This window comes from Hyposmocoma kahamanoa, unplaced genomic scaffold (assembly GCF_003589595.1).
Source record: "Hyposmocoma kahamanoa isolate Upper Pololo Valley unplaced genomic scaffold, ASM358959v1 78, whole genome shotgun sequence".
In the NCBI taxonomy this organism is placed as follows: domain Eukaryota; kingdom Metazoa; phylum Arthropoda; class Insecta; order Lepidoptera; family Cosmopterigidae; genus Hyposmocoma; species Hyposmocoma kahamanoa.
Genome location: NW_020653945.1, coordinates 6,685,166 through 6,709,302, shown reverse-complemented (window position 1 = coordinate 6,709,302; position 24,137 = coordinate 6,685,166). Strand labels below are relative to the sequence as shown.

The 24,137-nt window shown below is 37.5% G+C and overlaps 1 protein-coding gene across 1 annotated transcript in view; it reads left to right on the top strand.

Annotated features, from left to right (window-relative positions):
- Window positions 1-24,137, top strand: part of LOC113232961 (voltage-dependent calcium channel type A subunit alpha-1) — a 329,573-nt gene that overhangs the window by 159,578 nt on the left and 145,858 nt on the right. Inside the window, exon 2 of the mRNA XM_026467881.1 lies at window positions 122-325. Coding sequence (XP_026323666.1) covers window positions 123-325 — 203 coding nt within the window. The 5' untranslated portion in view covers window position 122. The remainder of the gene's footprint in view (window positions 1-121; window positions 326-24,137) is intronic.

Below are 24,137 nucleotides of genomic sequence, written 5' to 3'. Positions count from 1 at the left end.
CATTTACTCTCAGGTTGGAAAGTAATTGAAAAGTTCTGAATTATAAAACAACAGTTATTACCTACTTCCAATTATACTTTTTTCTGTGTGCATTTTATTAACTTGTATTGCTTTTGCGCAGGATGCTGGGCGGCGTGGGAGGGCGGCATGCGTCGGTGCGTCGGCGCGGCAGTTCGCCGGGCGTGCGGCGTGTCGTGGCAGCTGTCGGAGATGGCTCTCCCCCGGCCTCGCCGATGCCACCCCGACGCCGCCGCGCCGCGCTTGCCGCGTCGGATCATAAGACCTGCGCTCTCATACACACTCGCCTCAAGCTGGGGGACATCATGTAAGTTCATGATATAGTACTGACGGAGCGTGCGTTGACAAGATGATCATTTTGTGTGAGTTGAAAAGTGAACAACCGAGCGCGGCCACTACTTGTGAACTCGCCGCATGACATTTAAAATTCGTTTTAACCTAGCCCATCTTTTACTTTCTAACCAATTGCTGTGAAAAACGGATAAACGAATTAATTGCAATAAATTGATGTTATTATTTCGGTCGAAATAATAACGAATTGATGACGAACAGCGAATATGCCAATTATCAATTCACGAACGATTCCTATTTAATTCCTGACTGAATCAGCGATAAGGGTGTTTTCTTCAACATTTCCCTTACGGTTACATTCCGATACACACAACGGTGTGTTAATAATTTGTGCACACTAAAATTATCGTGCCTTAATTTGTTTATGGTTTTTCTTACAATTGTCCATTATAATTTATTATTTACAAGAAAGGAAAGGAATCTTTGTATCTTATAATTGATAATTCAAAAGTTCCATAACTCATAAAAAAAATAAAGATGGGATGTCGATTTTAATTTAAATTTATGCCAGAAAAGATGGCCGTACTTGGATTTCGTGTCGTTGGTTTGAATTTTTTCAAAACAATAAAATCACAGTGGAACGATTACGTATTTACATAAAACGTTTAATATAATTTTCTCTATGGTACAAATTGTACCATATAAATGAGTATTTAGAACAATTACAAATTACAAAAATTCTCATAAAGAGTTAATTACATGGTACAACAAAAACGCCACATAAAATATATGCAAATAAACATATGTAGAGATGAATAGTATTCATTAGTATTCAATCTATCTGTTTTGATTTATTAGTACTTAATATGTAGTGTATTTATTTGAAATGTGTAAGTACTTGTATAAGTAGACGTTCTTTGAATGTACGACCTTAGCATCTCAAAAATATCTATTCACAGTTTGCCTGGAAATATTGCTATTTAGCAATAACACCACTTGTTGTACATTCGCTTATTTTGTTATAAGTAAATTATAGTTTTGTGTTTTCATTGGAATTTTAACGTGCAATAAAAAATATTTCGTTATTTGAACAAATAATACATACATAGGTCGATCTGTGATATAGGTAGATACTTAAAACCAGTTTACTGCCATAGATATGAAATTCATATCTATGTTTACGACGCTGTATTTCTGTTAGTACTACTTGGTGTGCGATCGCACCTTACCAAAGTGCGTCATATGCATATATAAAAACTCAATTGTTCATACGAAATTTTGACGATACGATATTGAAAAAAATTTTTTTTATGAAATCTATTTTTCCAGATTTACATCTCGTGTATTTGTTTTTCAAACAAACCAACGTTTCGGGTCCTTTACAGGTTCCATGGTCACGGTTGACTGAAATTTAATTTCCTATGTGTAACTATCGCGAAAACCTAAGAACTCGATATATATATTATTGTCAATAAAAATATGTATATCCAAAATTAACTTAATAATAATGCACACATTCGTAGCCTCGCACTAGGGAAACTCTGTATCGTGGGTGCTATAAAAACATTAAATTTATTCCCACTAGATCCATGCATGGAACTTTTGGGTTTCAATTGTCCCTTGTGGAACTGAGTACATGAAACTACTGGAAATAAACCCTATGGACACCCACATAGACAACAACATTTTAAGCCTAAACTCATGAGAGAAATAAATGTAAGCCATACAAATATTTCTCCCTTCCCAGAAATCGAATTCGAGACCTCTGCGTGTCAGACCAGTTATTAGGTCTGTCACGTCAGAGGCAGTTTAAATTAATAATATAATGTAATAATAATCATACACCTAAAAATACCTCGTCGTTAATTTAGATATCTGGAACAGGCATCAGACTTTAAAATTAGTAAAATAAGTGCGACTAGCGATACAAGTCTGTTCAGTTAGGTCATTTTGTGTTTAATGTCACGCAATGATGAAGGATTGTGACATGACGGGACGAACAAGTCGTGCGCCTGGTGGGACACGCTTACTAATAACAGTTGCAGTGCCACTCAGAGCTTATAAATCGTAAAGGTCTTAGGGTCACTGTCACTGCGCTCGTCACCTTGAGACATAAGTTGACAAGTTCCATGTGCCTATAATTTCGCCAGCACCCTTACCGTGCCAAACCGGAACACAGTAAGTCTCACATTACTGCTTGGCGGCAGAAGTATGTAGGGTGGCAGTACTTCCCTGGATGAACTCTTTCTGCGCTCTACTATTGAGCTCTACTGCTTCTAAAAGCTTCCTGGCAGCTCTTGCAGGCACGATACCTTAAAACCTTAAAGACCCTCGACAGTAAAGTTACTAAACTTGAGTGATTTTTGGTCAACTATCAAAGTACATTTTAAAAAATGCTTACTTGTTTGTCTAAAATATGACAAAATTTGCATTTGTTTTTGAGAGCGTGAAATATTGTTTTTTTTCTCTTTATTCATTTTTAGGCTTTGTTCAATATTGAACATGTCATCCCTTTTAGAAAAACAATACATCAAAATACACTCAATATAATCCAAACAGCTGAATCAAAATATTACTCAACCAAACCTATATAAAACTTTCTTATCTCGACTATAAAACGCCACCTATTTCTTTTTGCAAGAACCAAGTGTACTTACTGAGGGCGTGCTGAACCTTTCAGTATATCAACACAGCGCCATCATCCTGCAGCGGAAAATTTTGAGACTACTTTGCCTTGTAGCCCTCTAACGGTTGTTTTCTGAATTCAACCTGTGTATTGTTTGACAGCTTACGAATCCTCTGCAGTGAAATTTACAAGATAACTCTATAGATGGCGTTACAAGGCTCACTTGTTATCGTATACGAAAATAACAAGTCGATGGGGTAAGGCCTAGCGTTTAGCTTATTTTATCTAATTGTTCGCCATAATTCATGTTCAATGGCGTAGACCAATTTACGAGCTTAATAAATGGCTGTAACCAAGTTGGGATTTAATTTTAAAACATCTGCGGAGGCAAATGACAAGTTATCTTCAAATAGTGTTTTCTTGCTAAGATTTCGGCAACGTTCAAAAATTCAGAAAAGGTATTTCTTGCGAATGTTTTCTGAATTCGCTGTTGCAAAACAAAGGTCAACTTGGTGACTTAGAAACTGGCGGAATGATTCATTCGGTTTGATCATTCGAGCTTCGGTTCCGAATCCAATCTCCATCCGCTATTGGTGTCTGGTAGATACTAGCTGAAACAGGGAGCAAGATGTTCAAATTCAATTTCCGAATAATGGGAGGTAGTCAGAGTCGTCCGCTGGCGACGTTTGGCTAGTGTAAATGGAACGGGCCTCGCTTCCTGCCTCCACGTGGCGAGATGCCATTATTGATTTCCGGCGCCAGAACGGGACAGCGCTCTACCACAATTTGTTGCACTATTTTCCGTCTTTCTCGTCCGCCAATATATGACCTATTTTTATGCCGCTTTCCCTATATTAATACAGCCTAAGTAATTAGGTGAAAAGTTCGGTGGGCGGCGTAATCTAGACGGTAGTTGGTTTGGTTTGCTTGTGAAAATCTCTGTTTGGATAAAATCGCGCTACGTAAACATTACGAGATATGATAACAAAGTTAATGAGAGATTAGCGTTTTATTATAATATTTTACGTTTATGTTTATGTTTATTTTCTGATCTTCTATTTTCAAAATAATTTGAATTCGACATCAATACTCATACACTCGACATATGATTTAAATTCCGAATGCATTTATACATGGTTAAGCCAAGATAGCTACGACAATTAAAAATAAATTAAATTTATTTTAATTTTTTTTAACGTGACATATTCAACTAAGACATGTAATCATCATAAATCCCATTTATGCGTCACTGTTGGGTACGAGTCTCCGAGAAAAGAGTTTTACACGTTTTCCGAGATTTATAAACCTTCGTCGACGTGCAAGTTTCATCATGAAAACAAAAAAAATGTAATATAGACTAAAAACAATCAAATTTGCGGAATAACCATTCAGCATAATATTTAAAATACGAACAATTTTCGGCTATCACAAACATGGTGTGGCAACTAGGTAGTTAGCGGGGTACAATTAATCACAGGATTAACGTTGGGCAAAGCAGTAAAGTCGCGTGTAAACATCTGCAGTAGCCGCGAGGACCGCTCGTATGGCTGCATTAACACTTTGCTAATTACTGCAGCTTTGTTATAACTAATTTAATACCTTCACTTGTTTTATGTTCTTATTTGGCCTGGTCTACGCTTGTACCGTATATTTAGATAGTCATTTTCATATTAAGGTAATTTTTGGTTAGTTTTCTCCATGTTTTCTTTGTCTAAGGTTGGTGGCAATTTTTATTATTTAAATATTCTAGAATATTATTTAATATTCGAGTGTAGTATTTTTTTTATAATAACTTTATGTGTGTATTTCATATATACATATATACAGATAGTTATTTCATATACTACGAAATCTTTTTTTATGATACCAAATGACGGGACAAACAAGTCAGAGCGATACGCCAGTCCATAGCAGTTGTCGTACCACTCAGAGCTTTAAATCACAAAGATCTGGGGGCACCGCTGCAGCGCCCACCCTGAGACATAAGTTGACAAGTCCCATGTGCCTGTAATTTCACTAGCACCAAAACCGGAACGCAATAATGCTCACACTACTGCTTGGCGGCAGAAATAGGTAAGGTGACAGTACTTCCCTGGACGAACTCTTTCACGAGGAGCTCTACTGCTACAGAATACTTAAATATAAAAATTGTTAGATAGACAACACTAATCTGAAAATTACCCATTAACCTGAACGTGGTTCCCTTTGTGCCAAGAACATGTTCTGAAGCGTGTACTATAACTTGAAAACATCTTATAATTTTATTACCAATGTTAGGAAGGATGCTGTTGATGTAACTACCTTATGGCGTTTTATAACAAATACAACTTTAAACCATTGTTTAGAAACATAATAAGAGAGTTATAAGTTACTATATACGTATGTAACTTATAAAAATAGGTGGAATAATGACATTATGAACCAAGAGCCACATATACAATAACGTTTAATCAAAATTATAAAACAATGGAAGACACGAATTCAACTACACAAGAAGCTCTACATTAATTTAGTAGCAGTAGAGTTTCTTGTGCAGTTGAGTTCGTCCCAGGAAGTACTGCTTTATCCTATCTCCAAGACTGAGACCACAAATGCGAGGGTGCCCCCATGTTGCCCCAAGCCACGCTGCACGGCAAGGCACAGAGCATGGTCGGGGCTCGCTGTACGTGGGCCAACCGCCGAGGCGTTCCTGTAGTATGCGTAAGCGGATCTTGAGGCGCCTCTTTATGGTGTTAGTCCAAACCGACGTTTAAGGCTCAACTCACACTGGCGTAGAGTCGAAGCGTCGCGCCATTCGTCCTGTTTTTCAATCACGGTGTTATGGGCGTCTGACACCTCACTGCGCTCAAGTAACTGCAACCAAGCGTCGACGCGCGACTCCATATTTGCATAACACAAATTTGTACCTTAATAATGGGAAAATAGAGATGAATATGCTATAGGCGAAAAATCATGATACGTCGCGACGCTTCGGCTCTGCGCCAGTGTGAGTTGAGCCTTAATGACTAAGGCCATTATATATCTCTAAGAAAAGGTGTGAAACAGAGAATCCAGTCTCGTTTGTAGGCCATCAAGCTCTCGCTTTGTGCGGTAGTCGAGTATATGAGTACATCGCACTCAAGTTTAATGCATGCTTAACTTTGGCTAAACTTCAAACGTGTTTGTTTGACTGTGGTTTTACTCAAGTTCTGATATGAGAATATTCATGTTGACTCTATTTAAAACTCAGAGTTTTCGTAAATTTAAAAAAATAACTACCTGGTTATATATAGGAATATAGCCGGTGCTTGCGATTTCGACTGCGTAGAATAAGTTTTTCGAGTAGCCTAATATACTAATTTTCATAGTTTTATTGGTTCACCATACAAATTTTCATCTCCTATTACACCGTCTTTAAGATTTATTTTTGTCTAGCCTATGTCCTTCTCCAAAGTCCCATCTATCTCCATATCAAAGTTTTTCAATATTAGTTCAGCGATTTAGGCTTGAAAACGTAACAAACAGACTTACTTTCGTGTTTATAATATTAGTGTGGATCACAGACATATCTAGATATATGTCTGTGGTATGGATAAAACTATTTTTTGGATATAAAACGCATGTATTTTTTTTACAAACCACTACAGATAGTAGAACTCAACAGTTGTATATATTTTTTAAACCTCATAGGAATGAAATTCTTTAGACAAATTCTAATTATAATTTGAGCCTTGTTTGTTCTATTCTTCAATATTGTGGAATTATAATTGTATTGAGTTTTTACATTTTTGCGGAATGAAATGCGAATTAATAATAGACAAATATCAAATGAGTCTATGACTCAGTTACATAGGACTAGGAAGCACATTGCCCTCGCAGATATTCTGCCATAGCTCTTAATGGTTAAAGAGACACAAAAAATATGATTAAACACACAATACACTTCAGTAAAAACGATAAAATTAAAATTATTTACATTAACATTGGTAAACCGCATAATATTATTATTATTTTTTATAATCTCCTGAATGAAATGTATTGACTACTTCAGATCAGTTGTCGGAGTGGAATTGGGGATACTAATAGAAATTTGTATTAATGTCTTTTTATTCAATAGAATTTACGTCACATACGTTATTAACAGTTGTTTCAAATAATAAAAGCTGTGTATACAGAGGGTTAATTCTCGAACGATAAAAAATAAATATTACAATCGAGAAATGTCGGAAACCCATGGCCAATGTAGAAACAATTTTTGGTATTCCCAAAACCTCACGACAGACACATGAAAGTCGCTAAAGCGATAGACATGCAACGAGTGATTGGAGACAGTACACATCGCAACGACTCTCGGAATATTAGTAGAAATATATTTTCCGTCACGTTACTAATAGTTGTTTAAAATAATTAAAGCTGGGTATACAGGGGGTCGCTTCACGAACGATAGAAAAAATATTATAATCGAGAAATGTCGAAAAAACATGGCCGATGTAGAACAGTTTTTGGTATTTCAAAACCTCGCGGTAGACATAAGAAAGAAAGTGATAGACTTGCAACGAGTGGTTGGAGGGAGTACAGATCGCAACGACTCTCGGAATATTAATAGAAATATATTTTCCGTCGTATACGTTACTAATAGTTATTTAAAATAATTTAAGCCAATTAATTAAAGCGATACAGGGGGTTGATTCTCGAACGATAGAAAAACATTACAATCGAGAAATGTCGAAAAAACATGGCCGATGTGGAACAATTTTTGGTATTTCAAAACTTCACGGTAGATTTAAGAAAGAAAGCGATAGACTTGCAACGAGTAGTTGGAGGCAGAACAGATCGCAACGACTCACGCGAAGTCGAAAGAAAACGAAATAGATATGGAAAAAGTTGAAATAAACTTTAATTATGCACCTGGATTCTCAACCTAGGTGAAGCACGGGGTACTTACAAGTCCTCCTGCTCCACCTGATAATAGTCTTGTACAGTCATGATTGTAATATTTAATACACTTCACAATAAAATAAACTGTATTGTTATCAATCACATGTAGCGCGCACTTCACTTAATGATTTTCGTTACATTTAGTTATTTATATCAAAAAACATGACAGTCCATGATTTAAGTGCTAAAAAAAACTTTATCGATAACGTTTGTAATACAATCGACAAAATAAAACATCTACAAATATAGTGACTTTAAAATTTATCGACTTAGCATCTATATTCACACAGAGAATTATTATTTGTACAACCTTTATTTTAAATTATGAGAATTTGGATATTGGAATTATCTATCTCCACCCATCCGCAAAATTAAATTCAACGGAACACTTCCAACTTTTCGTAAATATTGTCACGAATGGCTACTTACACAGCAGGTTCTGGCGTTTGGAATGGATTGATATTCATAGGGTTAAGTATGCTAAATAAAAGATATGTATTTACAATACTAACCTTAATAGTAAGCTGGAAGTTTCTCTGAAGAGCAAGATACGAAACAAGATTATCCGACAGAGAACCAAGGTCGTCGACATAGCTGGTAGAATAAGCAAGGTGAAGTGGCTGTGGGCTGGCCATATCAGTTGAAGAACCGATAACCGACGGGGAAAGTAAGTTCTTGAGTGGAAACCTCGGCTCAGCGAACGTTGTGTGTGACGCTCTCAGGCCAGATGGAGTGACAATCTGCGAAAGGCTGCTGACAGTAGATGGATGCCACAATCTGAAGATCGGGCGCACGCACATTGGTAGAGGCTTGTGTATGTTTAGTTGCAGTAGAGCTCCGTGTGAAAGAAGTATATCCAGGGAAGTACTGCCACCTTACCTATTTCTGCTGCCAAGCAGTAATGTTTTAATAATTACTTTGTTCCGGTTTTGAAGGGTAAGGATGCTGGTGAAGTTACGGGCACATGAGACTTGTCAACGTACGTCTCAAGGTGACGGGCGCAGTGGCAGTGTCCGTCAAACCTTTAAGATTTAAAGCTGGAAGTAACTCTGCAACTATTATGGAGAGGCGTATCGCTTAACCCCAGGTGCACGACTTGTTAGTCCCGCCACTTAGTGTTATAAAAATAATAATATTATTATTAAGTTCGTAAATAAATTATTAATGCCGAAGGTTTCCAGCGACCAGAGAGTCATAAACCACTTTGTCTTGCTAATTACTACCGTATTCATGTTTATTATAAAATGTATCACCGTATTCAAGATAAATAAATCAGTTTGTTATTATGATTATTTAGTTTATATTTTCTGTAGACATTGAGGATACAACACTAATATGAAGTCGAGAAATGTCGCAGCATGCGAGAATCGTCCTTAGTTTTCCGCTAATAAGGCGTGTCGGTCAGTCTAGATTAGCATCCAAATAGCACCAGCCTATAATTAGTTCGTAAACAGAATACAGCAATGCCAGTGCAACCGCAATTTAACCAGTTAACCACTGAGGTTAGGCAATATTGAATAACTAGATACATACTTAGATGTAGGTCTTTGCTTGTCTATGCAGATTGGTTTTAATTATAAATAGTTTTTAAATGTTATTTAAACTGGAAAAAACTACACACACCAGATTTAGCAGAAAGCTCCGAAATAATGCCGTAATTAAGAAAAACTGGCCGTTTCTTTTATTTTTTATGCTAAATCTATTTTGAAAGTAACAAATTGTCCACTGTAATTTTTTTCCTTAATTTGTTTAATTTTCTGTTAATATACAATAGGTACAGGGCTTATCGAACTATTCGAGGTTGATTTTGCGTTCCTGTAAATTTTAGTAAATTATTAAGTTGAAAAATGTAAAAATTATGAAACAGTGACAATTTTTACATTTTCAACTGTTTCTGTTTCGTCACAAAATATAAAAAATACATATTGTTTAATTTCAATTTTTTCAATGAAGGCTGCACTAAGTCGATGTTAAAACGTGTTAATATGATTGTTCTTTTTGTCTAATTCTTATTTATGTAAACATATTGTAAGATGTTATTTGCATATTAGGTGCGGTTGTTATTGAGCTACAAATTTATTAGTATTTGTTGCAGTGTCATAGTTTTACTTGTATTTTATAATTTGTATCTTGTAACTGGGCCAAAAAAAGAAATAAAAAATAAATACTTCTATTCTAAATGCTTTGTTTGGTTAAATATGCTAAATTTTCTTTTAATACATTGTAATAATAATAATATTTGTATTTCATTTTATACATATATTATGCAATCAATATATAATAACCATATATAATACATTTATTGCATAGACATACGATATAAATTAAGCGCAGTCTTTGGTTTTTTCTTCTTCTTTATTCCTCCACCAGATTGTCTCTCGATAAAAACCTCTAGTTAAGCCTTTCAAGTCTTCCAGCGTTGTGTTAGACTTCTCAAACTTGGTTCCGCCACGTCTTCACATTATTTTCATAATTTATTTGAACACAAACTACAGTTTTTCAATAAATACCTTTGGTACTGAAAAACAATTTTTGAAAAAGTTTCTGTATTTCAATACAATAAAACAAATATATTTGTTACTTTTCTTGAATGAAATTATTAAAAACGAATACAAATTACTTACAAATTTCGAGTTATCAAAATTTTATAGGCAACGGTAAATCCTTTCAAATTATATCCGATAAAAGAAGGTATGTGAAGCAATGCATGTAATTATAATTACATAAATGTAATTATGGGTCAAGGTACGTGGATGTTTTTTTACACCACTACAACGTGGTAGGTGCACGGGGCACGGGGCGCATCGGGCGTCGCCCTCGGTCAGTAGGTCGCCGCCGCCGCCGCCGCCGCAGCGCTGCAGCCGCGTGGAGCGCTCGCCCACCCATACACTTGAACCCAGCTCTTAGAATATTCATATTCAAGTAGAGCATGTATTAGATAACATCCAAGCATATTTGACGCTTAATATTATTTCACACCAACAGCAATGATATTAAATTGGCAAAAACTTTAATAGTATTTTGAAGAATTTTTAGCAAAGCAATAATAGTATCGTTGGCATAGTATACTACCTCAAATGGCTTTGGTTGATTCCGCATAGCAGTGAAAGTGTTGAAACAATCACTTTGGAAACAATGTATAGTAAAATTTGAGGATATACCTACTATATGTTGTGAAAAACGATTGCTAAAAATTTTCACGGTAGAAAAACAAAACACAAACTTACGTCGAAATTTTACAAGAAAACCGCTGTATTCTGTACGTACTTTATATATGCCAATGATTTCTTTTTTTACATCAACTGAACTAGATAGAACACGTGTACTAGACGATACACTTTTTCAAAGTGCTTTAATTTCTTTTGTAAAAAATTAATTCTGATATAAATCCAGTGTCCCTGCTACTCGACCCAGGCAAAATGGAAATTGAGTTGAGTTAGTATCTATACTACAAGACTCTTAGAGTCTACGGACGAAATTAGTTGATATTTTTTTATTGCTATCTGAAAATTATATATAACTTTAAGACTAACTGTGACCAACTATTTCAATACTTTAAAGTAATAAATATCTTAGATAAAGCTAAATTAGAAGTTGTAACAGTAAATTGTGAAAATATCAGCCGTTAAAAATCAAAGTAAGACCAAATTCTTTGAGCACATTATCACGTCTTCCTATGTACGAAATACATAAATATAGTAACGATTATGGTAATGAGTTTGGACGTGTAAACTTCTTCATATATTAAATGACTTACTAAAAATCCTTGTAAATGAAATGATTGATAAAAACCTGTGCAAATCAAAATCATATTACAGATATTTTGCATGAAAAATCAATATACGAGGAAAGCTATGCAACTCACGACATATAGTTATATATAATCTTTAATTTCAAGATTCTGCCTTGGATATATGAATGTGTAAGTAATTATTTTTTGTTTGAAATAAACAGCTTTAAACTTCAAAACAAAATTGTTTTTGTGATTTTTTTTATTTTATGTGTACAGATAATTTGTTTTAAAATTTTATTACTTTAAAGCGATGAAAGCATTTTTACATAGACCACATGTGGCTATGTTGATTTAAAATTGCCTTATATATCACCTTGTCTATATAATATTTCTCTCCATCCAAATGTAACTAATTTGTATTGCCCAATTTTCATATACGTAATAACGCACACACTCAACGCACACACTCAACATACGTGGTTTATTAAGGACAAAATAAAACGACAACAAACGTATTTTATAGTTCTATAAAAACAAACTTATTTAACTTAACTCACCGGTGCATGAAGACGTACAGTGAGTTAATACCTATGTAGTCTATAACAATGTGTGCGTAAATACTGAGTAATGAAAAAACGTAATAGCCAAGCGTTTTCACTATGCATTCAAATTCTTTAAGCGAAGATAGGCGGCGAAAGAGAGCAAGAAAAAAAACAAAAGCAGGCCGATGGCAGGCCTACACGTACAAAGAGTTTGTTGTGAAGTGCAATATTCGAGGACTTGCAGTTACCGATAGCAAGAAAAAGTGGTGGACACGGCTTCCTTCATGCTTTTTTATATTTGAAACACGTGGCAGCGACAATTCTACCCTCTTTGTCATAACTAACGCATATGTATTTTGATACTTTCGATGTATCTACACCTAAGATTTGCATTCTTTGATTGACGAAGTAGATTTATAAGGCGAGTGTGAGCAGGCAAGTTGGTAAGGGCTGACCAAGGCGAACTTACTATGACCAAATTGAGGCCATCCTAAAGATTGGCCAGGTCAAGAGTACCCGACGAGCGCACATGAAAGAACTGATGCGTGTCAATGAGGCGAAAGATGTGTGTCAAGGCCATAGCAAGTAGAAGGCTGTTGTCTCTGCCTACCCCGATGGGAAAACGGCGTGAAGTATGTATGTCTGTGTATCTATGAGTCTGTCTGTGGTATCGTAGCTCCCAAAACAGACGAGCTAGTCAGCTAATTCAATACGGATGGTTCTTTTAACTGTTTCCGTGATCGAATGGTTACCACGCTAGGAGAAATATTTGTATGGTCTACATTTATTTTTTAAATAAATAAATAACGCACACATTCAACATAGCCCCGCACTAGGGAAACCCTGTGTCGCGGGTGCCATGGACACACACATAGACAATCACAAATTACACCCAAACTCACGAGAGAAATAAATGTAAGCCATACAAACATTTCTCCCGGCCCGGGAATCGAACCTGGGACCTCTGCGTGGCAGTCCGGCATGGTAACCGTTCGGCCACGGAGGCAGTTAATTTATTTGTCTAGTGAGTCTGGGTGTAATTTATAATTGTCTACCTAGATGTGTGTCCCCGCGATACAGGGTTTCCTTAGCGCGGGGCTACGTGGTGTGCGTTGTTTTGTTCTTAGCTCTTTTCTCAGTTAGTGTAGGGATATCAGTCATTAAATGAATATTTTATTTCCACTTGTCCGATTATTATTAGATATTAGAGTAATACGGTAACCATCGTCTGGTGCTGTAACCAGGACAGTCAGCAGTAGCAGTAGAGCTTCATGTGAAAGAGTTCGTCTTGGGAAGTACTGCCATCTTACCTATTTCTGTCGCCAAGTAGTAATGTGAGCATTACTGTGTTCCGGTTTTAAAGGGTAAGGGTGCTGGTGAAATTACAGGAACATGGGACTTGTTCCTCAGATCTTTGCGATTGAATGCTATGAGTGGCACTGCCACTGTTATATATAAGTTCAAATACGACAGCTGTTGAGTTGGGCAGTCTTTATTTTATGACACCAAGTGTCGGGGACGAACAAGTCGTGGGCCTGGTGGTAAGCGACACGCCTGTCTATAAAAGTTGCAGTGCCATTAAGAGCTTTAAATCACAAAGTTGTGAGGGGCACTGCGCCGTCACCCTGAGATATAAGTTGACAAGTCCCATGTGCCGGTAATTTCACCAGTACCCATACCCTTCAAAACCGGAATGTCGTAATTTACAAAAGGCTTTGCGGAAGAAATAGGTAAAGTGGCAGTAATTCCCTGGGTGAACACTTTCACAAAAAGCTGTAATGCTTCTAAAAAAAACATAAATATATTATGTGGTTGGAGTAAACGCGCGTGAATTCTCACTGTCTTCTTTAGTTTTCGTTAGCTGCTACTGATTACCCGCTATTTGTTAGTGACGTTATTCTCCTGTCAATGGTCTTCCTGATACCGTGGATTATTGGATTATCATTCCCCCAAACGTCAGTCCCATTTGAATCATCGTCATATTTCTGATCCACCGCAACTCTGCCAATATTTCGCCCCTTACTTGATCTGCTTCATCTTGATGATCTCGACTAGTTGTTAGCTTACGGATGCTGACTTTATTGACTTTCGGAGTTTGGACACACTGTTTTGAATCGGCATTTTTTCTTATTGTAATTCAAGTTTTTAAACGCCGACACACTGGAAGTCTAGGTATACTATTATTTCCTTAATGGCTTGGCCAGTGCCAGTCTCGAAAAGTGCAGCTAGATAATATGGGTCAAAACACCAAAGTTAAGGCAGCAGCAAGGTATTTATTTTTGGAAGAACCTCTTCGAATAATTGCTGTTGTGACGGGTACACCTGTGGTGAAAAAGAACAATCATGGACAAACAACAAACTACAGCCTAATATTGGGGTGACAGTCGGTGCCACGTCTATGTCCATGGGACTTCGTTTGAAATTGGTGATTTTCGTACAAATAATATTTTCAACAGTTGCGATGACTTTTGTATTATTTATCGATTTATAATGATATGATATATATTATTATGATAGTTTTATGGTTTAAGGCTTTAACTTAATTGATATGGGAGTTAATGTTGTTGTTGATAAAAATGAATAATTATTATTAATAAGATTCGTAATGTTTTTCTTTTCAATTTTACGAGTAATATATACATATATGATTAGGTTGAGAAATAAATACATTATTTTTATCCACATTTTCACCATTTTTTATAATATCAAGTGACAACAAGTCGTGCTCCTGGTGGTAAACGAGACGCCTACCCGTAACAGTTGCAGCGCCTTTGAGCACTTTAAATCGCAAAGATCTGAGGGGATGCTGCCTCTGCGCCCGTCACCATAAGACGGAAAGTTGACAAGAGTTTTTGTATAATAAAATAAATCGTTCGCTATGTAGGAATAATTTTCCAATGTGAGAAAACTTTACAATACTGGTTAAAAGAAAAGCCGACAGTGACACTGAAAATCTAATATCTGTTGTTACGTAATATAATAGGAGCTTGCTGGTTATATTATTATATATATATTACTGGTTAATGTAATAAAGTATTCATATTTTATTATAATTTATTGTTATTGAACAAAATATGTTGAATAATTATTAATGTATAATCACCGATTTGGATACTTAAGATACAAGTAAATAACTTTACTTAGTTTATGTATCACCTTGATTAACTTGCACTGCTAAGTATAGTTATGTATATAAACATATAACCATTTCACTTCTTGCAATAGTCTGGCGCATACATATATGTAAATAAAAGGTTGTTTAATAAAATTAATATACTTAGGCTAAGTTTTTATACAGAATAATAAGTTGATTGTATAAACGGGCGTATTTGAAATAACTGATGCGAATGGCGGCAGTGGAAGAGGTATATAAGAGCGTAGTATGTGGAGATTATTCAGCCTTTTTTTTTTTTTGACGGGGGGGAAAATCTTTATGGATACCCCTGAGCCCAGGGAGACTCAGGGGTTATGTGGGGACTCTCCCTCCACACTGGAAGGCCTACCCCACTAAAAACCCCCCGGGTTTCCCTCTCGCCGGTTGAGTCGGCGCCGTGGGATCAGTGAACATTCACCACGACGAGATTATTCAGCCTACCTCAGTGAGAACCATGCGCGGTGTATGTAAATATATATGAGTGTATAATTTAGAACTTTCTAAAACAAATCACAACAGTATTAGCGTATAATAAGTGGTGATAGCTTAGTGGTAGAACAGGTGTTTCTCAGTATACCCAAGCAAACAGACAAACTCCGACATCTGTTATTGAATTACTTCGTCGCTCTAATACATAAATGACTGAAACTCTTTCATGTTGATGATGTTGCTTATATGTATGTCACAAGATATTTCTAAAATCTAATTCTTCCTGGTTCCGCGTCGGCGCGCTGTGAGAAGGCTTTTTTAATCGCGCAAACACGGTGCTATTTTGTGCCCCGCTTTACTTTTACCTAGCTGGACATGCTCTTTTATACAGGTTCCCTACCCTGGTATATTTGTTTACCATGTACGACCTGTCAATGCTGTCATTCTACTTTGAGTATGTATAAGTGACATGTAATTTTGCGTTTGGAGAGTGTGCAAACGTATTCTGCGTTTGTAGAAGAGGTACAAGAAATACATTACGTCATCTTGCCATTATGTAGTATAGTTTCGTTTTATATGAATAAACTTCGTAAATACGTATTTACTGCGTTTACACATACGTACAGGTAAGTACGGGCTATATTGGCCAGACGTCCAGCCACCTGGTCGCACTATCGTTTTGAACTTCGACCTCTAGGTCGTTTGCCCTCTGTCCTGCTTATAACAATCACTCTCTCAAGATTATCAACGCTTCTGCGCGCAATGTGATCAAAGAATTGCAGAATGCGGAGCAAACCCACGGAGGATAAGCGTTACGTTTGTGCAATGTGCAGTCCAGGGAATTTTTAATAGGCGACGCCAACACGACATCTCAAAGGCGTCGTCAGCGACTTTAAGCGTCCAGGCTTCCGCGCCATACAAAAATATGGAATCTTGATAACATACCTTGATAATAATTGTGAAATTTATTGAAACAACATTCTACCGCTAATAAATGCTCTAAAGCCAATAATGTCATGTCATGTGTTTGAGTTCGAGACGTATCCAAACGTATCAAGAGTCAATCTGAAAAAAAAAAAAAATTCCTTCGTGTTAATTTAGTTTTCTCACTGTTTGTCATTTCTATTCAAAAAATTAAGGAGACAAAACTATGAATCGGATAAATATATAGGATACCGAAGAAAATCTACATAATTTCAAACCTTGATGAAAGATGTGTATTGAAAGAAGGAATGTATATCCAATAGTACGTATGTAAAATGTCGTCGTCTAGTTTTCTGGCTTCCGGTATGTTACGATAGGTAGTTAAAAGAGTTGTTAGCGTCAGATAGGTATTAGTAGCATTCCAGCTATTGATAATTAAAAAAATATATATATTAATTAAGTAATAATATGACAACAGTTGAATGCAACACAAGCTAAAAGTTACAGGAGAAGTGTACTTAGTTTTATTTTTTTAGATGTGTATGATATACGAGTATACCTGTGATATAATAGACAGGTACATATATAATGAGAATGGTAATGTAATGTGAACGCTTAGTTTTAGATTTTATTTTATATTAGAGTATATTATTATATTATAAAATATATAGTTTCTTTAGATAACTAAATAGTTTCGAACAATATATGATAATATTAACGTTCTTTTTATAACATCAAGTGACGCGACGAACAAGTCGTGCGCCTAATGGTAAGCTACACGCCTGTCCATAATACTTATAGTGCCACTCAGAGCTTTAAATTGCAAAGATCTGAGGGGCACTACCACTGCGCCCGCCACCCTGAGACATATGTTGACAAGTCCCATGTGGCTGTAATTTCACCAGCAGCCTTATCCTTCAAAACGGCACACAGTAATGCTGGTATTACTGCTTGGCGGCAGAAATAGGTAAGGCAGTACTACCCTGGACGAACTCTCTCACTTGGAGCTATACTGCTCCTAAAATGTGTTTGTAGAGTTTATTAAGTTCGGTAATCCATCAAGGTTCATGATTAGGTAGGTACTGAATATTTCTAAATGTACACCTTATCTACCACACGGTTGCAAGAAAATAAATACGTATGTAGGTAAGAGAATATCTTTTCCGATTATAGTTCAAGGCAGTAACTAATCTATTATTTGATTAAAAAGTAAGGGTTATGCCAATACCGGTTTAGATGGTGAAATTTTCTATTACTTTTCTTTCTTTCCTCATGAGTAGCTGGTATTTCTAAGCAATATGTATGTTACACGTTGGATGCAACAAATGCTGCTGTTGGTCGTTTAGTGAAAGACAGGTCTTAAATTCCATCCTAACGATGGCGGCAGTGGCAGTCATTATACACGTCTGTTGCCCAAACAAAGGAGTTTGTAAAAAACTGTATTCGTAGCATAAAACATGAAACAATGAAAACAGAAAAGGTTTAAACAGTTTGAAATACTTGAAGAACATTAGTGAACATCCATTACAGATATTTCGCTTCCTATTTGTTTAACCTACTATTTTAAGGCGAATGAATGTTGTAACAGTACAGCCTCATTTTGTTGCATAGGTTTTTTAGGCATATTGAAAACGATTATATAGAATTTATATATATTCACATTTGTTTCTTCAAATTGGCTCCATTGAACCGATTATCTAAAGCAAGCTAGAACATTTGTCGTTGTGATCGCTTTTTCATGTTGTGCTTAAAAGTCTACGAATATTAATTGCAACCATTTTCTCGTAGCAACTTGAGAGCTACGCCGTAGCAGCTTTCACACTGTCTCTTCAAGTAAGCTGTTTGAATAGGAAAGTTCATTTGAAAAGACGTCGAGTGCGACATTGTGAAGTTACTCTATAGAATATGTTGGTTAGGCTCTCGCCAAACTGTCTAGCTTCGCAGGTGACTCGATTGATAGTAGCGTGCGGATTTACACTATTTGTCAATCATAACGTGTTACTTCAATGTTTTTCAGGAATATTTGTTTTTAAAGTTTTATAACTTGTGTGTTCATTCCTTTAACATTATGGTTCATTTGAGTAGATATATTTTTATTTTGTGATTGGTTGTTTCTGTAATGTATACATTTATTATTTAAGTGAATTCAACTTGAGCGGACGTACCACTTTACTAGCAATTTAAAACTTACGATTAACTAAAGAAATGTAGAGTTTGTTGTGATTGATAAGAGCGCGTGGTCGTGTAATGATGATGGCGCCGAGGGGGTCAGTGTTCATGGTGCAGGCTGTTGCCTGACAGCGGATGGTTGTCAGTGGGTAGCGCGCGGTGTGTGGCAGCGCGGCTGCAGCGGCAGAGGCGGATGCGCGGGTTGCGCGCGCAGGGCGCGGCGGAGGGGGCCCCGCGGGGTGCGGGCGGTGCGCGGGTCAGTGGCGTGCGACGCGCGCCGCGGACGCCCGCACCGCAGTGTCGAGCAGGAGCCCGCCATGCCCGGCCCGCGCCTCTCACGCGCCGCCTGACAGCATGGCCCACCCGACCGCCACCACCACACGCAGCCACGCTCTGACGACGGTACGAATCTGTGAATGCTAGTCGGCCCGCCACGATCCGAGGGTCTCTCCGGCTCCTCGGCCGTAGCCGCTCCGGGTTTTTCTTTGGCCAGTGATAGTGTTTCTCGATCCTGTTCCGCTAGTGAGGGTCGGTCAGCGTAAAAGTTCTCGTCTCAATTCGATCGTCTGCAGCCGTTGGGACAAGGCGCGAGCGGACGCCGCGCGGCCCGCTAGATGGCGCCGCGGGTCGCTCCTGCGGCGAGTACTCTCCGCCCGCACCCCGCCGTCGCCGCCTTTTGTTTCACGCTGTTCGTGTACATAAAATAATAATTGGCCGGCGACGGTGGTGAGCAGGGCCGCGCGGCGCCGAGCCGTCGCTGACGTCAGTGGAGCCCGGGCTCGCGGTCCCGGCTTCCCCGACCTTCCGCCACCGCTGTCTGCGGGTCGCCTGTGCCCGACACACGGCTCTGACACGTCAGGCTTACACTAACCCTCCGCCCCTCGCACCAACCCCGTGACTGCTGTGCCAAATCTGTTAGAAAAACCGCCGAGTGCTAATCCATTTACGCTTGCTTTTTGTTAATTCTGATTAAATTTAAGCAGTTACATTAAAGCTGCATTTGATTCGGGATCGTAAAATATTTTGAAAGTGTCGCGATAATGTGTAGGTTTCATTCATGTAACCTACGAGGCCTGGCGATTGATCTGCACCTAGCAACAGAGCAGACGGCGGCGGCGGAGGCGACCATCTTTGTAATCTCACTTTATTTGTATGCTGGTGGATGTACTGGGGAACCCGGGGACGAGTAGAAAGTTATTTAGTCGTGTTTCGGTTAGCTAAGAAGTGCGCTCGAGAGCGCTGCGCCGCGCCCATGCCCCTAAGTCCGGTGAGTGTTAGATTGTAAGGCTTCGTTAGGCATGACATTTTCACGGGAGATCCGCGTAGGTAGAACATTTCACTTTTAGCATGTAGTTTAATAAAATAAAATATGTTTAATAAAAGTTACAAACGTTTGCCAACCTCGACTGTGTTGTTTAGAGGTTGTTATCTGTTCAATAACTTTTTAATTCAGTTACCAGTATAGTCTACGAATAATAATCAAAGCTTCTTTTTTAAAATCAAATACATAAAATATCTCTATTGAGCTGTACCTTCGATGCAGTTAAATCGTAACGTTTTACATATATTAGTTCTTTTTCTACCTATATATAATGTGCAAACATTATGTGTGTATAACGCACGTAATATACTTGTACATTTAAATCGTTCTTTATTTGTTAAACAGCAGTCGTGGTAACGAGGTCCCTGGAGACAGCGCATGACGCTGACAGACTCGGCGTTAAGTAATTAATTCAAGAGTTTATATCATTGTGTATATATACGCCGGTATTACTTAGACAGCAAGAGTTTATTACAAATTTAAGAAAGGAACGAGAAAATTCGTTCGTTGTTCGTCATTCGTTTAATGATATTTCTGATTAGTATAAATATGAATAGCTTGGTTTGTAAAAAAAAAAACCAAGCCCGTGTATCAAGTTCTTGTTCGCAAACTATCAGAATAGATTTTGTACGATATTTGGACTGTCTCTTAATTAACGCGATGTCTCAATAAATCAATGATGGTATTGCTTTTGAAAAACATGTCGCATCTCTCATTGAAGAATGGCATAAGTGGAATTACGTCAAAAATGTTTATTGCTCCTACAGATTGGAGACCCTGACTTCGACTAATTTTGTCGATCCTTTCCAATTCCATCGACAATATTTGTCAATAGAGTTACAAGAATTGAAGAGGATGTGGGTTATATTTTTCTATATCTAACGGAGCAATAAACATTTTTGACGTGGAGTGGAGTTCCACTTATGCCATTCTTCCATGAAGGTTGCGACATCTTAAGGACACAACTTTTCCCACCCAATCATCATCATCAATCATTGTGTACGTCCTCTTTTGCACATCAGGGTAGGCAGAGTTCATAGCGTTTCAGTTGCTGCGATCCTGACACACGAGTTTCGTCTCATCACTGTTTCACACGCATCAATGTTTTCATACACGCTCGCCAGTAAAGGATACCCTTAACCTGGCCTTTCTATAAGACGTCCTCACCACCACGTTGCCTAATCATAAGGTGGACACCTTGCAGTTTTATGTTATTTAGGAAGGTTTATGTTTGTTTTTATCTTACTGTACCTGGAAGGTAAGCGACAAGATAAACAAATATATTACTGACTTCCGTAAATAAGTATATTAATCCTAAGTTATGGTTAATAAAGTAAATAAGTTGAATGCAAAAGTTTCTTATTAAAAAAAAACGATCTCTTACGATCGTGGAATGACATCTATTTATCAAGTTTTATTGTAATGGGTTACCGGAAAGTGCGCATTAAGATTTAATCCCCTAGTTTGACACCCTTATGTGAGGAATAACTTCTTCAAATTTAAATAAAACTAATACTGGGGTACCCTCTTTCCAATAAAAAAAGAATCTTCAAAATCGGATCTCAAAAGCCGAAGTAATCGCTCACAAAAAATACAGTCGAATTGAGACCGTCCTCCTTTTTTTAAAGTCGGTTAAAAATGAACTTGTTAAATAAAATCAAACGAATCATCTTATATATACACCTTTTTTATGACACTAAATGACGACACGAACAAGTAGTGCGCCTGGTGGTTAGCGACACACCTGTCTATAGCAGATCCAGTGCCACTCAGAGTTTTGAGTCGTAAAGATCTTTTTAAGGGCACTGTGCCTTTGCCCTGAGACATGAGTTGACAAAGATCCATGTGCCTGTGATTTCACTAGCATCGTCCCTACAAACCAAAACGTAGTAATGCTTGGTCGCAAAAATAGGTAAGGAGGTATTAATTTTCTGAATGAACTCCTTCACAAGGAGGTCTATTGACACTCCTACGCCTGATCAAACATTCTAGATGAAATTGTCTTCTCTGATTACTAAATAGTCGGTACGCACCAAATTCTAACAGACAGGGTTGCCGTGTAGGGGTTAGGTGTAGGCGAATGAGAGACGGATGCCCTTTAAAGGTGTTTGTATTAAAATGATTAATTTAATACCTAGCATTAGTTAGTGTACACAGTTTTCTTGACTTGCTACTATATGGTTTATCAACTTCTTAAGTAGTTTTTTAAGTACTTTAACTGCCTCCATGGCCGAACGGTTACCATGCCGGACTGCCAAGCAGAGGTCCCAGGTTCGATTCCCGGGCCGAGAGAAATAGTTGTATGGCCTACAATTATTTATCTCGTGAGTTTGGGTGTAATTTGTGGTTGTCTATGTGTGTGTCCATGGCACCCGCGACACAGGGTTTCCCTAGTGCGGGGCTATGTTGAGTGTGTGCGTTATTTATATTTGTCATTCATCTATAATTTCACTGAAAAATTAACCAATATACACAGTAAGTTATTTGCGAGAGAGTGCCTTACGTGATGGCGAATATATTACAGATTTTTTCCTGAAATTTCATATACAATGCCATATTCATCGTGGCCTAGTCTTAGAGAAATGAGAAAGCACAAAACTCGGTCCGTAAGATTTAGTAACAGTAGAGCACCTTGTGAAAGAGTTCGTCCAGGGAAGTATTGCTACCTTACCTATTTCTGCCGTCATGTGAACGTTACTGCGTTTCGGTTTGGAAGAGTAAGCGTGCTGGTGAAATTATAGGCACATGGGACTTACGACGTGACGAGTGCAGTTGCAGTGCTCCTCAGATTTTTGCGATGTAAAGCTCTGAGCTAACTGATTAACTATTATGGATAGGCATATCGCATACAACCACGCACAAACCTTGTTAGTTCCGTCATTCTGAATCATAAATAAATATTATAAGGAATGTTAAAAAAGGAACAGAAAAGGTTGTAACATATAAAATGATATAAACAAAAGATACAAGTATAATAAAATACTCCCTATAAAAGTAATTAACACAATACACAAAACTCACCCCAATTATAAACTATATAATTTTAATAGTAATCGACGTGAATTTTAACAAAATAAAGATAATTTGCTGTTTATGAGCACGTGCTCTCGTTTAAAGAATTTAGATGGTAGTGACGACGGATACAACAAACGTAAGAATAGTGAAGGAAAAGGAATTTGTGAATGATATAAAATTTCAAAAATAAATGGTCAGGGGTCAGACAAGAGAATAAAAAGGTGGGACAATGAAGGAGGTCACCATCGTCACAACTGTCTTAGTAATCCCCTCAACGCAGAACATTGCGAACAATGAGCTCCTCTAAGGCTGGTAACAGATTGACTGCAACCGAGATTTCAACTGCATGAAGTTGATAATGACTTCACGTATTAACTGCATGCTCGTTTGCCGGTTTCGACTGCTTGTAGTTAGTGCGTGAAGTCGTCATCCGAGACCTCAATTGCATGGAGTTGATTGCGACTTCACGCATTAACTGCAAACATGCCGTCAATTTGTTAGCAGGGCTATATATGTTACACAAATGTCGCCTGGGCTGTCTGGCATGTTGCTGCCTATTTATTCACCATTACGATAATGCTGTTTCCGATTTACTAGCATCTGGTCAAGTTTTTGAAAGATTCGTCAGCAGAATCTACGGGTTATTTTAGATAGGTTTTTAATTACACTGCTTTCACTTTCACGCTTATCTGCGCTTATTATCGAATCTTTGTTTTGCAAATCTGGTGATATGGGAGTCGAGTCGTAAACACGGCAACATATATTTCCTCCTTTGTTTATTATCTATACGTTTATATATTTTTTGTATTGTATTGTATATTATAAGTCTTCTTCTAATACTTCTTCAAATGTTTATTAATATTAAACAATTTAATATATTTATTTGAATGACTTCTATTAGACGATGTGGTTGCACCGCCTTTGGATTCCTAAATTTCAATCTTAAGGTTGACTGGAAGATGTTACTACGTAGCAATACAGCCGCTTGTTAGTATATT